This window comes from Chrysemys picta, chromosome 1, assembly GCF_011386835.1.
Source record: "Chrysemys picta bellii isolate R12L10 chromosome 1, ASM1138683v2, whole genome shotgun sequence".
NCBI lineage: Eukaryota > Metazoa > Chordata > Testudines > Emydidae > Chrysemys > Chrysemys picta.
The window spans coordinates 126,717,915-126,733,343 of NC_088791.1; the positions used below are offsets into that span (position 1 = coordinate 126,717,915).

Sequence of the window (15,429 nt, forward strand, 5' to 3'; positions counted from 1 at the left end):
TACTGTCATTCTGCAGCTACTTGGAGTATAGTTGAATATCTCCTTCCTCTTGTCCAAATGCCCTTTAAAAGGCTTCATAAGCCAGGGAAGCAAAGGGTAAGCTAGGTCTCGCAGAATGACAGGAGGAATCATAACTCTATTAATGTCCATAGTGGACTGGGGAGCAAAAATTCCCTTGACTCATTCCAGAAAAAAGGCCTAAATTTCTAAAGATCACCTTACATTAATATTGGTGAACTTTCCTTGGCAATCAGCCAGGCCTTGCAGCACCATGGAGAAATATCCCTTCCTGTTGATATAGTCTTTAGACTGATGTGGGGGCAAAGAATAGGCAAAGACAGCCATCAATAGTTCCTTTACAGTGTGGAACCCCCCCCAAAACCCAAAACCCACAATCAGTAACTTCCTGTGCATTGCCAAGCTTTATGACTCTGTATAGCATCACAAATTTCCGTATCACCAGTGACACTGGTACTTTCAGTAAAATGTAGTTCATAGTTAGTATACATTTTTATTTTTTCAAAAGTGTAAATACTAAAGATTCTCTAGAAAAACGCAAATCCCTGGTTATGACAAAAGCCCTCCTGGACAGGTCCTAGGTAGGCTCTGTCCCCTTCAGGATGGTAGGGAGTCAGAAGTTGCATGGTTCTACAAATGCTAATCAGCCCTAGGCAGAGGTGAAAGTAAGCCGGTCCGGTCCGGTATGCTGTACCGGACCAGCTTCCCCAGGCGGTGATTTAAAGGGCACAGATGACAGCAGATGTTGAGATTGAAAAAGCTAGCTTTACCACCCTTAAAAGGCACATTGTCACATGTCAAAATACACAGCACGCATGTCCTTAAAATCAAACTCTAAGAAGTTCTCAAATTCAAGCAGCATTTTTCTTACTTTGTCCAGCTGTAAATTTTGATTATTCTCAATGGAATTGTTTTTTCAGTTTGTGTGCATACAGTGAAATTGATGTTTACCAACATTTTATTGATACAAATATAATTCCTGCCCCCCTTCCCCCCAACCTATCTATACTACAGTGTCAGACCTGGATTAACCCCTCTGGAGTTACTCTGGCTCTGCATCTGGCACACCCTGAGTGTAATATTTGACAAAGAAAATGGAGAGCCCTAGGCAGTGCAGTAAATGGGCCAGGGTTGGACAGGTCAGTCAGAGAAAGAACTCTGTAAACAAATGCTCCTTGCCTTGATCTAACCTGGATTGAGGTGGTGGAGCAGTGAGTCACCTGTGGCTATGGGCGGGCAGGGCTAACACAGCTGCCATTAGGAGGGCATGCGGGTACCTGGACACCTGTAGCTGACATCCTATTCCCACAATAACACACCCTGGTGACTGAACTCAGTCAGGGGCCACCAATAGAGGCAACCCTCTGAACAACCCTCCCTTGGTGCTTGCAGGGTTGGGCATAGCTCTGCCTGTCACAGGACATGAGAGAGACCAGGTGGGGGAGGCAAAATCTTCTATTGGACCAACTTCTGTTGGAGAGAGACAAGCACTGGGCCTGCACAGAGCTCTTTTCTCATCCCTTATTATCAGGGCTACTAAGGCGTCCGCACACCCACACCCGCCCCCGCCCCCGCCGCCCTCGCCCTCGCCCTCGCCCTCCCTCAGGCGCTAAGGCCAAAGGCTAGGAGAGGCTAAGGCGCTCTCTATATAGCACGCTGCTTGGGACACGTGACCAGAATTCGAACGACAGGCGCGAGAGCAACCCCACCCCCTCCCTTCCCCGACCTGCGCAGGCCGTTAGTGGGATGAGTCAGGAGAAGCCCAGGCTATTGGCTGTCGGAGGCACGCGACCGGCATTCCAACCGTCGGGCGCGAGTCACTCTCCGGAATCTCCGCCCCCTTCTTTACCGCGTTTGCGCCGCTGCCTGCCGGTCAGCCGGCGGTTGGGCTCTGCCTGGGTGAGTGCGCATGCGCACGGGAGTCAGGGTCGCTGCGGTTACCGACGGTTTCCCGTGTGACTGATTTAATTCTGTAGCGGTGTACAAGAAAATGGCCGCGGCCGTGAGAAGCAGACTGGGGGCAAGGCCCTGATTGGAACGCAGAGGGGACTTCCTGTGTCGGGAGGTGGCGTGAGAGCGCTCGGGGCCCAGGCGCCCTGCGAACCAGACCCCGCTTCCTCCCCGCCGCCAGAGCCTCGGCCCCGCAGCGCTGCGGGAGGCGCCACCACCCGCTCCCCGCCGCCGGCCCTGCTTGACTGGAGTGGAAAGGGAAGCGGCGAGACAGGTACTGGCCTGGCGGTGGCATTGCGTCTCCGCCCTGCGCGGCTCGGCTTCCCGGGCCGGAGCTGCTCGCTGGGGTGGGGGGCAGAGGGAGCTCCTCATCCCCGTTGCGCCCCCCCCCACCCCCCATCTTCTCCTCCCGTGTCTGAGGGAAGGGCTTGGGCTGGTCCTCTCCCCCCCTCCCGGGGGGGGGTGAGGGTGGGGGTGGGCGGCAGGGATCGCACTTGCTGTGCACGCGGGGACGGGGTTATCTCAGCAGCGTGCTTCACCCCTTCCCCCACTCCCCCCAGGGCCTAAAACGCCTCAGTCTCAGGGGGTCTGGCTCCCACTGCGATTTGTATCAAGAGTCTCACAATACCACTGGGAAGGGTCCTCCTCCAGAGACATGACCAGGGGAGAATCTGCTGCTATCTTTCTAGCCCTCCTGGTTGTGGAGAAACCTCTTTAAAAACTGCACCCTAGAAATGCTGAGAAACAGGAAGGCAAATAAAAAAGCCCAATTGCTTTTTTTTTTAAAAACATGATTTTTTAAGTCAAGCTGGTGGTTTTTTTGAGGCCTAGCTCATGGTTTTTGACCATTTGGGGTTGGCAATGCTGCATCCTAGTAGCTTAGTTCGGATAAGGTCTGAGACCGATCCCTTAGCTTTTCATTTTGGAAATACACCTCTACCCCGATATAATGCGACCTGATATAACACGAATCCGGATATAATGCGGTAAAGCAGTGCTCTGGGGGGCGGGGCTGCGTGCTCCGGTGTTATATTGAACTTATATCAAGTTCGATATAACACAGTAAGATTTTTTGGCTCCCGAGGACAGTGTTATATTGAGGTAGAAGTGTATTTGGCTCATAACTACTTAAAAAAACTCTCCAATTTAAGTCTTGAGCTTACACATGGTTGGTCACAGGCCTCTGGGCATTGACAAGTGGGACATATTAAACAAAGATTCAGTGCCCAAAAGAAGATTGGTTCTAATAATATTAACTTGCATGAATTTTACTTCCTATACACATTACATTAAGTACATATAATGAAACAGACTCCTAATAAACTAATTTAAACTGCAGCACTAATACTGGACTATCATTTTTTTGCATTTAATTTTCTAGTTTGAGTCTGCTTATGCTATATTGTAGTATGTGAAATGCTAATGTTAACATTGCTGAGATAACCTTAACCTTTGCATTTCCTGATGTAATTCTAAATTTGTCTTCTCAATTTTAGATTAATAGGTTTGTGTACTTAATTTAATAAGTAAGAGATAGCTATACACACCTATATTGGGTTTTTAAAATAAACCAATTTTTTTTCTCCTGTGCGCCTCATATTGCTCTGCCCTGCTCCCACTAGAGTTTGTGTGCCAAGAGCTGCATGGTTGGCCACTGTATATGTACACACAGGATTTAGGGGTAGAGGTGGTCTCGTGTTTTCTAACTTGAGAAACAGCTTGTTTAGGATTTTGATATTGTTAATTAGTATTGTCTAGTGCCTAGTAGCCCTAGTTATGGACCAGAATCCCACTAGGCTACTTACTGTCTAGACATGGGGCGTGGGAGATGATGTCACTTACCTAAAGAGTTCACAATCTAAGGCCTGGTCAACACTAGAAAATTAGGTTGGTTTGACTACATTGGTCAGGGCTGCGTTGGGGGGGAAAATATAGTTAAGCCAACCTGAGTAGACAGCACTGGGTTGACAGAAGAATTCTTCTGTTCTGCCAATCTAGCTACTGTATTTTTGGGAGGTGGATTACCTACGCTGACAGGAGAACCCCTTCTGTTGGTATAGGTAGTGTCCCCACTAAGGGCATTGTTGCAATTGTGCTGCTGCAGCGCTTAAGTATAAGACAAGCAACAACAGATGGATACAGACAAACTGCTTTAATAGGGCATCCTTTTTTCCTGGCCCTTCATGGCTCCTTTACTGAAATGGAGGAGTTAGGTAAACAAGTGGGGGATTGGAGGAGCTTGGGGCCTAGACCATTTGGCTTTTTCCCTCTTTCTTGTAGATGGAGACTGAGGGGCTTTCATGAAAAACTGTCCCCTTACTCACTTTAACCAGCATACAGGCTCCAATGTGTTCTCACTAGAGAGGTGTCTCCCTGGGATTCCAGGGGAGAAGTTTCAGTTTTGTGGGCACATGGTGAACTCATTGCAGTTTCCTAAAACCCAAAGAATTTGCCTTTGTGGGTGACGTACAGGGTGTTTCAGACCTAAGTTTATCACTCTTAACCTCTGATTCAGAAAGCAGCTGTTTTTTTTTGCTGCTGCGGCAACCTGTCTCTTGCTTCTGAAGGCTCACTGGATCTGTGATATTTCTCCCCTCCCTCTTCCCCCCCCCCCCCCAGCCTTTGGGTTCTTCAGAATCATTAGTAAGTACCAAGGTCCCTGAGTGGTGTGAGACTCACTGTACAGTCCAGCTTTACGGCTTAAAAGCCATAGGGCTCAGGCCCTGTGTTACTCTTGTTATATTTTGTGCTTATAATTGGGGGTAGGATATGGACTACAGTCACCTATCATGTCTCAAGATGAATCTCCCCTACTCTTGTACCAAATATTTTCTACTGAGCTATCCCTCCCCTGTTACTTAATTTAGGTATTTTTTGCAAAACAGTTCATGGAGAAACAATTAACATGACACTGACAGAACTTGATTATTTGTATCTCTAGAGCAATTCATACAGAAGTACCGTTTCATGGTTCACAGTAGACTGTAAACATGTATTGACTGGCTAAACCATGTAGGTCATTATGTAGGGCATGTCTATGCTACAAAATTATGTTGACCTACGTTATGTCTGTATACAGCTGCTGCAGTAATTAAATGGCTTTTGCGTGTCCACCCTACACTCCTTGTCCTCACCAGGAGCACTTGTACTGACTGTATTGTCAGTGTGCGGCATTGTGGGATAGCTTCTGAAAGCCAGTAATGGTTGATGTAAGCAATACGGTCTAAGCTTACGCTGCCTCGACTTAAGTGTGTCGACACTGATGCTCTTGTGGAGGTGGAGTTGTGTCATAATAGCAGCAATTATGTCGGCGGGAGTGAAATTTTAGAGTAGACACTTACATAGTTAGGATGGTGTAAGCTGCTTTGTGTCGACCTAACTCTGTAGTTTAGACCAGTTTATAGCGTAGACTCTGGATGTGATATGGTAGGATAGGAATATGGTATAATTGCTTTAAGACATCAGGAAGCATCTCATTTTATTTATTTATTTTTAAACACACTATCTACTTAGTGTTTCTTGCAGGAAGCACTAAAATTTATACCTGCTGTTGAAGAGGTCAAGCCCCAGTATCACCTTATCAAAAGCAAGGTAGTTTTGATGTTGGTGAATTGCAGTAGTGCATTAATTTCATTATCACTTAGCCTCACTTATTTTTGCAGGGTGAAAAGTTGACAAACTCTACAAAATAACATCCTGTTCCTTTTCAACATGAAAAACTTAGGAACCTTTTCTGACACTAATTGTCTTATAGAAATTAAACAATTTGATTTAATTGTAGAAAGTGATCAGTTTACTATGAGGTTGAATCATTTTGAGGTATTGAAATTAAATTTGAGATTAGTAGAAAGCTGAGATATTAACCCTCTTGCAACAGTTCTCAGCCAAGATGTTGGGTTAAAGGATACTCTAAAGCTTTGCTCCAAACAAACTGCATTAAATGTATAAGTTCTTACAGGCAACATATCCCAAACTTAATGATTGTTAAATCTGAGCCTTCCAATTCTACATATTTAAAATTAGTTTTAACTAACCAAGATCTTAGATCATTTAACCAATCTCAGAATTTAACTCCTCTTACATCAGTTTCAGCCCTACTAAATTAATTCCTTTTAAAAGCTGTTCTAAAGACTGGTTTAAATCTCAAAATTAACTCTCCAAATAAAATTTAATAATTCAAACTAAAGAAGAGAATCTAGAATCAGAGTTCACTGAACTGTATTGTAATGATGCTTTTTACTTTTTTGAAGCTTCTTGATAACTTAAGCACTGGATTGTTTACAAAAAGAAATAACTGGTATTAATATATTAAAAGTATCTTCTGAACTTGTGGTTCCATTGTTGAGGTCATATGGTATAGTAACAATGACACTTATCTCTAAAATTGGCGGGGGGTGGGGAGGACAACAACCCTCCTTTCTGTATAAAAAATGCTTATATGCATTTCTAGAGCATTTTTTTGTTTGTGGTTAAGTCTATAAACATTTTTGTCAACATACTATATGGGCAAAATAGTTAAATTTATAGCCTTGATTTATACATACATTTTCAGAACATTTTGTGCTAAATTGGAGTGCAGAAGCTTTCAGTTGTTAGATGCCTGGCAAACGTTGCAAGGTTCTTACATTGCCGAGATGACCAGTAAAGTGATCGTTAGAGTGACAAATATGAACAGCTAATTTTCCCCCTCCCAGTACATTTCAGAAGTCACTCAGTGTCATGCTGCCCTATACTACAGTTTGGCATTTGAAGCAAAGTGCAAGTTTCCCAACTTCCTAAATAATGTTTCCGTAATTTGGTTTCAAAAGGGCAGCATGTTTAGTCTTGACTCGTCAGTATTTCTTACATTTAGCCTAAAATTCTGCAGGTCTTCTACAATATATATTTTAAATGCAACGAAACTGCTTTTTCGTATATAAGAACATGTGATTTGCAAAACCGCATGGTCATAGTAGTAATGATTAAACAGTGTCAAATAGTAACTATTGTGCATCTTCTGTGATGTGACATGCTGTAAGTTGAGGCTCCAGTGTGCATAAGTCTTCATTCAGATTTCCAATTTTACATGACTTTGGTATAAAACTTCAAATTTCCCATTGTTGTTTTTATGAATACAAATTGAAGATCATTCTAACTAACTTTTGGTTCCTTTTAAAATCAGTTTGACACTTTTAATACAAATTGCTGATTACTGAAACTCTTACACAGGTGTGGAAAAATGGCAAAGAGAATTGCAGAGAAGGAGTTGACTGACAGAAATTGGGATCAGGAGGATGAAACTGAGGAGGTAAAGGATTTTTTTGCATTTCCTAGCAAGATAATAAAATGCCTGTGACAGCCAACAGTGAGGTCTTTCCCATGAGGTATAGAAAAGTATGTGTGAGAGATGTACACTAATTCTGTAAAACTGGATAAAGCTCAAGAAATTCAAGATCAAGCTGGAAAAATTACTGAGTAATAAAAGGCCCCTGTAGAAGGGTTGACTCACCACTGGTGTGCCCTTTTGCAGCCGTGCATAGCAGCTCTTTCCTCATTCAATGTCCCCTGCCAACAGCTGCTGCAGCCCTGCCATGGTCTCTCTTCTTGTGGCTCGGCCCTCCAGCCATGTCATATTTTAGTCCCACTTATTAGTTGTACTCATACCCCAGAAGAACAGTCCAGTGTCCTTAAAGAGTCTTCAGCTCCCAACTGTGGGTCCCGTGATCCTCATGTCCTTTTCTCAGGGCTCTTAGTTGTGCTTATGCCTTTCTCAGGAGCTTAAACCACCTTCCACAGTAGTTGTTAGGGGAATCCTGGCCCTCCCACTACATTGGGTTCCAGTTCACAGACCCTGTAACTAGCAGGCAAAATCTGTTCCTTTTGATTCCTTGCTGCTGCTGTCCTGCTTATACTGTAGCCTGTCAGCTGGTCTCTCACTTAGTTCACCCTTCTGTCAAGGCCAGAACTCTCAGGGCTCTCCCCTGGGATCATCCAGTAAATCCCCAACCAGAAGTATAAACTTAAACCAAATTCACGCTCCATGGACTTGACTGTTCATGTTTCTTTTATGTTTCTCTTGCTCTGTTTCTTCACTGAACACCTCAAAGAGTACACTCCCTGGAATTTCAGATCCTGCCCTTTTGTCAGGATTCCTCACCATTGGAGCCTGCTCCACCCCCCAGTATTCTGTCTCTCTCCTGGTCTCCTGTCAGACTTCTCTACTTGAGAGGATCCCAACTCTCCCCCTGGACTTCTTCCTTGACTCTCCCCACCCCTAGTCCTAAACAGTGACTGCAGCTGCCACCAGACTTCCTCTCTTTATACTAACTACTCAGCTCATCTCAGAGCTGGGATTTATCTTTAATTAGGGCTGGTCTGTCCTCCAGGTGCAGCCAGGTCAGTTAATTGGTTTTGCAGACCCACATTTAACCCTTTCAATGCCAGGATGGGGTATATATCCTATCACAATCCCCAAGATGTATTGCGCAATGAAGTTAATTGTTTGCTATAACTGTTGAAAAAGAAAATGAACAGTTCAGATGGCTTATTAATTTACAGCTGAAAATGAATTCATGTTGGTGTAACACACTCTCCTTTTTTCTAACTTCTTTAGGGCAGAAGACAAAATAGTAGTTCACATGTCCTGATTTAAGTCCTTTTCAGAGGCTACTTTTTAATAGTATCATACAGTGATTAGTTCCTGCATTATACTCATTCAAATACGACTGATACATGTAGATTATGGGGTTCACTAGCTATTTCACTTTTTTTGTGGTCTTGGAGAAGACTGTATTCAGTCATGATAAAAGGAACAAGGCCTCCTGGAGCTGATAGATCACACCAAAAAAAGGCTGAATTTTGGTCTTCTGTGTGCCATGTAGGCTGCTAAAAATACTTTAAGAAATCCTGGGACCTTAATCTGATCACCCCTCTAGCTTTGTCGCTAGAATTACAGGAAGGGAATTAGCCTCCTCAGAAGGCCAAGTCCTTTTGCAGAGAGTAGAGGATGTTAAATATATAGTGGGAACCCAGACTCAAGAATTTGTTAGAATGCTTAAGGGTTTTGAGCTCTTAAGATGCATGTGAAGTAAAAGAGCTTTTACAATACTTATCCAAGTTTGGTAGGGACCGTTGCTTTTACGGCTTGAGATACAGATAGAAGTCACTGGGTGGGCTGCTATGCCATTACTGAGGCTTCATAGATAAAGCCAAGTACAGAACTTCTGTTCGAATCACACTTAGCTTCTGTATGGGCTAATCTCAGAATTATATGTTTTGTGTTATTTAACTTGGAACACTTTGCTTAGTTATACTAGTTTATGCAATCCTCAAAATGTGAAAACTTAGGCCAGTAGAAAATGAGAGAAATCTAAAGTTATCAATACATTTTTAAAACAAATTGTATTAAAGTCCATTTATTCTGTGTTGGTGGTCAGGTTTTGCCTTATAAATGCAACAGCTTGCAGAACATTGTGCGATCATAAGTCATCACCAATCTATATCTAACAGGCCAGGAGTAGTAATGCAGGCAGCTGCCAGTTATTTGGGATTTACTTCTTCAGTATCAATATTGTGTAACCTCTGTTCTCAAAAAGCTGAATTTCTGAAGTCATTTATTTACAATAATAAAAATGAAATCAAAGAGCAGCTATATGGTACATAATGAGTAATGACAAATGTTATATAGTGTGCCTGATTCTTTTCTTTCAGAGAAGTGTATTTCTCTATTTAGGCATCTCTTTGCTGCCAAATCACTCAGGCTCTTCAAATCTGTATGGTTGCTTGAATGTCAGCTGAAGGATTGATGTCACATTTGGCAGCAGAAAGATGACTTGGACAGTAGAAAAATTGTTCATATTACTAGTCATTCATAAGATAAATGCTCATAAAATCAATAAAAAGAACAGGAGTACTTGTGGCACCTTAGAGACTAACAAATTTATTAGAGCATAAGCTTTTGTGGACTACAGCCCACTTCTTCGGATAAAATCAATGTTTCTTTTCCACTATAAAAAACACACTTTCTTCCCTTTTTTTTAATCCATTTTATTCTCAGCTTTTCATTTGTGAAGCTTTGACCTCTGGGAGTTTGGCAATGTATCTTATTGTTGGTAGTAGTAGTTGTTACTGAAGCTGGGAGTGAACGACAGGAAATAAGTCATTCAATGATTGCCTGTTCTGTTTTTTTCCCCTCTAAAATACATGGCATTGGCCAATGTTAGAAGACAGTGACTGGGCTAGATGGACCATTAGTCTGACCCAGTATGGCCATTCTTATGTTTTTACAACTGCTGGGACGCAGAAGACTAATACCACTAGTAGGTTTCTTTCCAGGGTATTTTGACCCTGCATGTTCAGACCCTCACCAGGCATTCCACAGTTTGTACTTTTCCTACAGGTGGGAACTTTCTCAGTGGCTAGTGAAGAAGTCCTGAAGAACAGAGCTATTAAGAAAGCAAAGCGCAGAAATGTTGGGTTTGAGGTAACTCTTAACATTTAAGACTAATATAGTTAGACTCTCAATCTTTAATACTGAAAAATGTGCCATCTGTGCTCTATTGATGATTATGTATTGTACATTTCGCCTGTAATTTAACTTGTATAGCAAGCTTTTTTTAAGGTACTGTAGTGGACACTGTTCAAATACAGGAATCCATGTTTGCTGCAGAAGGTATTTTCAGTAACTGTCCACATAGCAATGGGAAGGGTGGAGTGGGATATAGACAGTATAAATGCCATGGTCAAAAACGATGAAAGTTCTTTAAAACATTTTGAATTTGCACTATAGAAAACTAACTAGCATTTCTAAAGACAAAGGAAACCAAGCATTTGAATAGCTTCAGTTTTCCAACAGTGGGAACATTTTGGAGATTTTAACAATAACTTAATGTTTGTTAGAGGAGGGCTGATAGACTTGCCTATTATTAAAGTTACCAGACATTTCCTGAAATACCCTATTTTCAATTGCTATAATTTTGTTAAACTTTTAACCATTTGGGCTGAAATTTCAGCCAAAACAGTTCAGCCATTTATGAGGATGAGGTTAGGGGAAAAAATACATTGAATTTTGCCGATATTAAAAAATTCTGGAGACCTTTTCTGGAAACAGGCAGAAGGTATATGTGTGGGAAATAAATTTTCTATGTTTTTATCTGAAATTATCATGTAGTTGCAGGGCTTTGGAGCTGTGCTTCGGCTCCGGAGCAAGCTGCAGGCAAAAACCTGCAGCTCCACTGCTCCGGAGCTGCTCTGTGCTCCAGCTCCAGGCTCCGCTCCAAAACCCTGGTTATAGGTTTCCATGTGTTCAGCAAAGCAAGTTATTAATGGTTCTTTAATGCAAGATACATTCTTGCTGTGGGAGTAGATCAAATTGTGTTTATCAACAATGCTAGTACAATGTTTAATTACTAACATCATTTCTTCCTGCCTGATTTCCACATACTGTACAACATGTACTTCTTAAAATAGGGCATTTTCCTACTCATTCATTACTAGTCCTGCAGATTTTGTTCTCAAATTTGTCTTCCTATTCTGAGCGTTTTGTTAGTTGTATGAGCTCTTCTGATCCTCTCAAGATGAGGTGCATATATAGGCTTGGAAGGATTAGATTTTTATTGGCAAATGTTGATAGACGTCTGTTTCACCATACGCACGTACCGACGCAAATATTTTTCTATCAACAATACTCAAAATTTACAGATGGGCAAAGTAAGGAAAATGTTACTTGAAAACATTGTTTGATTTAAGGATATTTATTTTGTGTACATATATTTTGGCAATTTGTGTTTTAATAGTTATAGAGCTTTACATTTTTGAATCAGCGTCTACTGTCACTAAATAATTGTCTGACCTCTCCGTTCCCCAATTTTTGACAACTGTGAAAATTTAAATAGATTTAAAAAATGCTTAAAACTAAACAGGTATCTGTTGAAATTAAAAAAAAAATAGAATTCTGCTAAACTTTAGTTATGTACCTTTGTACTCATATGGTCAGTTGCCTGAGCCAAAGTTCAGTAATTATAAACATTTGTTGAAAACAAAGCATGTATGACCTGGAAGGAAATTGAGGTCTGATTTCTGTATATAGTGGCTAGAAAATTATTTTTATTTGTCAAATGTAGTAAACTACAGAAACATAGTACTTGTTTGTTTTTGTTTTGTTTACTTGTAGGGATTCGGTACCATTCATTTCGGGGGGTGGGGGGAACTGTTTTGCAGTAGTGTTTGATTAGTACTAAGTAGATGAAAGAATTTTTGTGGGTGAGGTGTATGTAACTGATTGTATGTTTTTTATTTTATTTCAGTCTGACAACGGAGGAGCTTTTAAAGGGTTTAAAGGTTTTGTTTTACCTTCTGGAAAAGGAGGTGGTGGCTTCACTGGATTTGGTAATGGTACAGAAATGAAGCCTTTAGGAGGGCTGTCGAATGGAAGCAGTGGTATTTCTAGTACTCCCTCTTTCACTAGTGTAAAGACTGCTTCTGAAGTACAGCCTGCATTTGGTAAGTTGACTAATACTTTTATTTGTATTAAAAGAAATTGCCATACAATTAAAAAAAAGTCTCCAAAGTTATTAATTATTTGTTTAAGCTAAAGTGATGGTCCAAACTTTAAGTGACAGTTTTTCATTGTAACAGTAAAAAAAAGTTTAAAAAAACTCTATTCTCTGTTGGGTTTCTTACAAACACTTTAAACAAGTGGGAAGGCAAGTAATATACTCAGTTTGATCTCCAAATATGAAATTTGGAAACTAATTCATATTTGGCAATAGATTAAGTAGAAGTTAGAGGCTTTCTGAAAAAAGAACGATTGGGAATGGAAGACTGAAACATGGTATAGCATGCCAAATTTATGAAATCCTGCTGATAGAGTATTTTAATTTTCATTTTAAATGTGTTTAATTTTTCCTAAATTCCACAGTTTAGAGGAATAAAATTCAATGAAAGTAACCCATCAGATGTGACTGCTTCAGTTGCAACTCTCATTATTGAAAGATGGATCAGATAGTGTTTAGATCTTAAGGGAAGAGATTTAAATGACTTTCAAGCTATGCTTTTTTTTATTTTATTTTGTTATGTATAAAACACATTGCTAATCTACTTAAAATCGAACTGAGCATATTGAGAAATTTTACTTTAAAATACTTGTGGATTGCTCACCATAAAAGGAATTTTCCATTTTTTTTTAATTTAGCCATTGTGTTCTTTATAGTGTTTTCGAAGTAATGTTAAAATATAGAATCAGGTGGCCAGAATCATGAATTGTTTTCGAAAATAACTTGTGACAACTACTGAAAACCTGTCAGTACAATAATCTGAAACTGTTTTCTGTACTGCAGCTTCCTATAGGCAAATTTGAACTAATGATGATGGGTTACATTTGAATCCAGTGTTTTGTATATTGTATAAAAATACTTTTGGCTCTAGTTTTCTGGAGTCAAACTGACAACTTTTGGGTTTTCATAATGCTTGTGTCCTATCTCCTTCTGGTGGTGGGGTCATCCTTTACATTTTTCCTTGAATAAAGAGCTAAAACAAATTTTGCTATTTGCTCCATAGAAACCCTAGGTGGAGCTATGGACATCTTAGCTGCAGACTTCAGGATAATTGATTCCCAAAGCTGTATGATTTTATGCTATAGTGAATTAATCAGTAAGAGAATGTTTTATAAATAAGATAAATTTATAATGTATAAAGAGATTGTATACAAACAAAAATACTCATCCTAGTGTAGGCTCTTCATTATGGTATTCGTTCAATTTATTTTGAGATTATATTTTCCAGCACACAGGTCTTGTGGCTTCAGCGTTTTTCCAATATTTTGTAAACATTGCACACCTTACCTTGTAAATACAATCTTGGCATTTACAATATTTCAACATATTGTACTGCAAAACTGTCCTAGTAACTAGACTTTCATACATTGTGTTATGACACTTATAATTTTAAATAGCTTGACAAACTTTGATCCAGACTTTGAAACAACTGCCAATCTTCAACACTCCTTGAAGGGCACTGTTGAATACATCATCTTAATAGCCAGCACTGATCATGCTTACTATAGTGAAGGTGGTAAAACTTTCTCTTTATAACCACCATTTTCCAAAATAATCATTTATGATTTAATTCTTTGCAGATGGAACTTTTCATTTTGAAAGATGGGTCGTCTTCGAGTAGTGTCGGTATGGGTGCTCCACTATAGGTGTATCCACATTCCTGTGCCTCAGATTGGAGATTTTAGATAGCAGTGCCCGGTTGTCCTGCATATGCGCGCTCCCTGTCTTGTGCTTTGTCTCGAGGCTATCTAGCACTGCATGGGTCATCCACCCTGAGTTCCTTCTCAACCACTTTTGGCCTGTAATGAAGCATTAGCAGAGTCCAAGTGACAATTTATTTCTGAACTATATTTCCAGTAGATACTATAACTAGTAGAGTTTACGTTATAGTAGTACTATCCTTTTTCCTTTAAATTTTTTTTTGGGGGGGATGGGGTTTGAAAAGTTATCTCCTGGTCCATAACTGATTTTTGTCATCTCTTCCCGTTTGGGAAGCGAAACCCAAAAAGGGGCATTGCCAGTTCTCTTGAGTTTAAACGCGCTCTCTCCTGCACAGAAGCTATTCTGGTCATTCACACAGCATTTGTTGCCTCAGAGAGTGTCAAGTACCACAGAAGTGTACTTTCTGCCTGAAATTAAAATCAAGAGTAGGAAAAAACCGTGAACTGAATCTCCGATTCCTCATGATGGAAAGTTCACTTGGACCGCCGTAGAACAACAGTTCCCAATACACCCATTGGTGCCCTCAGGACATCACTCGGGTGGCCTCAAACTGGAAATCTGGTGATTCTCAAAAAAAAAGAGCTACAAGTCTCCAGACTAAAGAATTGACCAGGAAAAAGAGATCCCTTGCAAAATCGTCCACCTCGGTATCGACAGAACTGTGATTGGATACCCATGAAGCTATAGGCTCCTCAGGTACAGGTACTGCCAGTAAGCCTAAAGACCTGAAAGGCACAGGGATGTCCGTACCGTCAGAGGAGAGGAGTGATAGAGAGCACACTAGCTCCTTTAAAATGGCACTACTGGAGTCACGAAGAGCCTCGGTACCAAGCATCTCCACTACACAAAAGACTAGAGCGCCTTCTTCTGCCCACTTATCAAACCACAGAAGATTACAGGTACGGTTGACTCCCTTGACAACGATGGTCCCTTCTCTGCAGACTTTAATGTTACCTGCACAGAAAAAGAAATACAGCAAATCTCAGACATCACAAAGATCCTAGCTTGTTCAGTTCCTTCCATCTCAGAGACACTAGGAACCCCAGTGGAAGAGACAACGGGTGCAGAAACAAAGGCTGACAGCTGCCCAAACCTCAGCTTCACAACCATCAATGTTGAAACATTAGTTTTTGATGCATAGGTCGAGGGCCCGAGCTACCACCCCCACTATCAGTTGTTGCAATACTCAAATCATTGACATCCTTTT

The 15,429-nt window shown here is 40.9% G+C and overlaps 1 protein-coding gene across 5 annotated transcripts in view; it reads left to right on the top strand.

Annotated features, from left to right (window-relative positions):
* The first annotated feature begins 1,787 nt into the window (after nt 1–1,787).
* NUP50 (nucleoporin 50) overlaps nt 1,788–15,429 on the top strand; it is a 35,286-nt gene continuing 21,644 nt past the window's right edge. The window contains exons 1-4 of one of the 5 annotated variants that reach the window (XM_065569878.1): nt 1,788–1,917; nt 7,177–7,255; nt 10,346–10,429; nt 12,252–12,447. In XM_065569878.1, coding sequence (XP_065425950.1) covers nt 7,187–7,255; nt 10,346–10,429; nt 12,252–12,447 — 349 coding nt within the window. In that variant the 5' untranslated portion in view covers nt 1,788–1,917; nt 7,177–7,186. Of the gene's footprint in view, nt 2,243–7,176; nt 7,256–10,345; nt 10,430–12,251; nt 12,448–15,429 lie in introns of all 5 variants that reach the window. The other 4 variants (XM_065569867.1, XM_065569902.1, XM_065569897.1 and 1 more) reach the window with 4 other exon arrangements.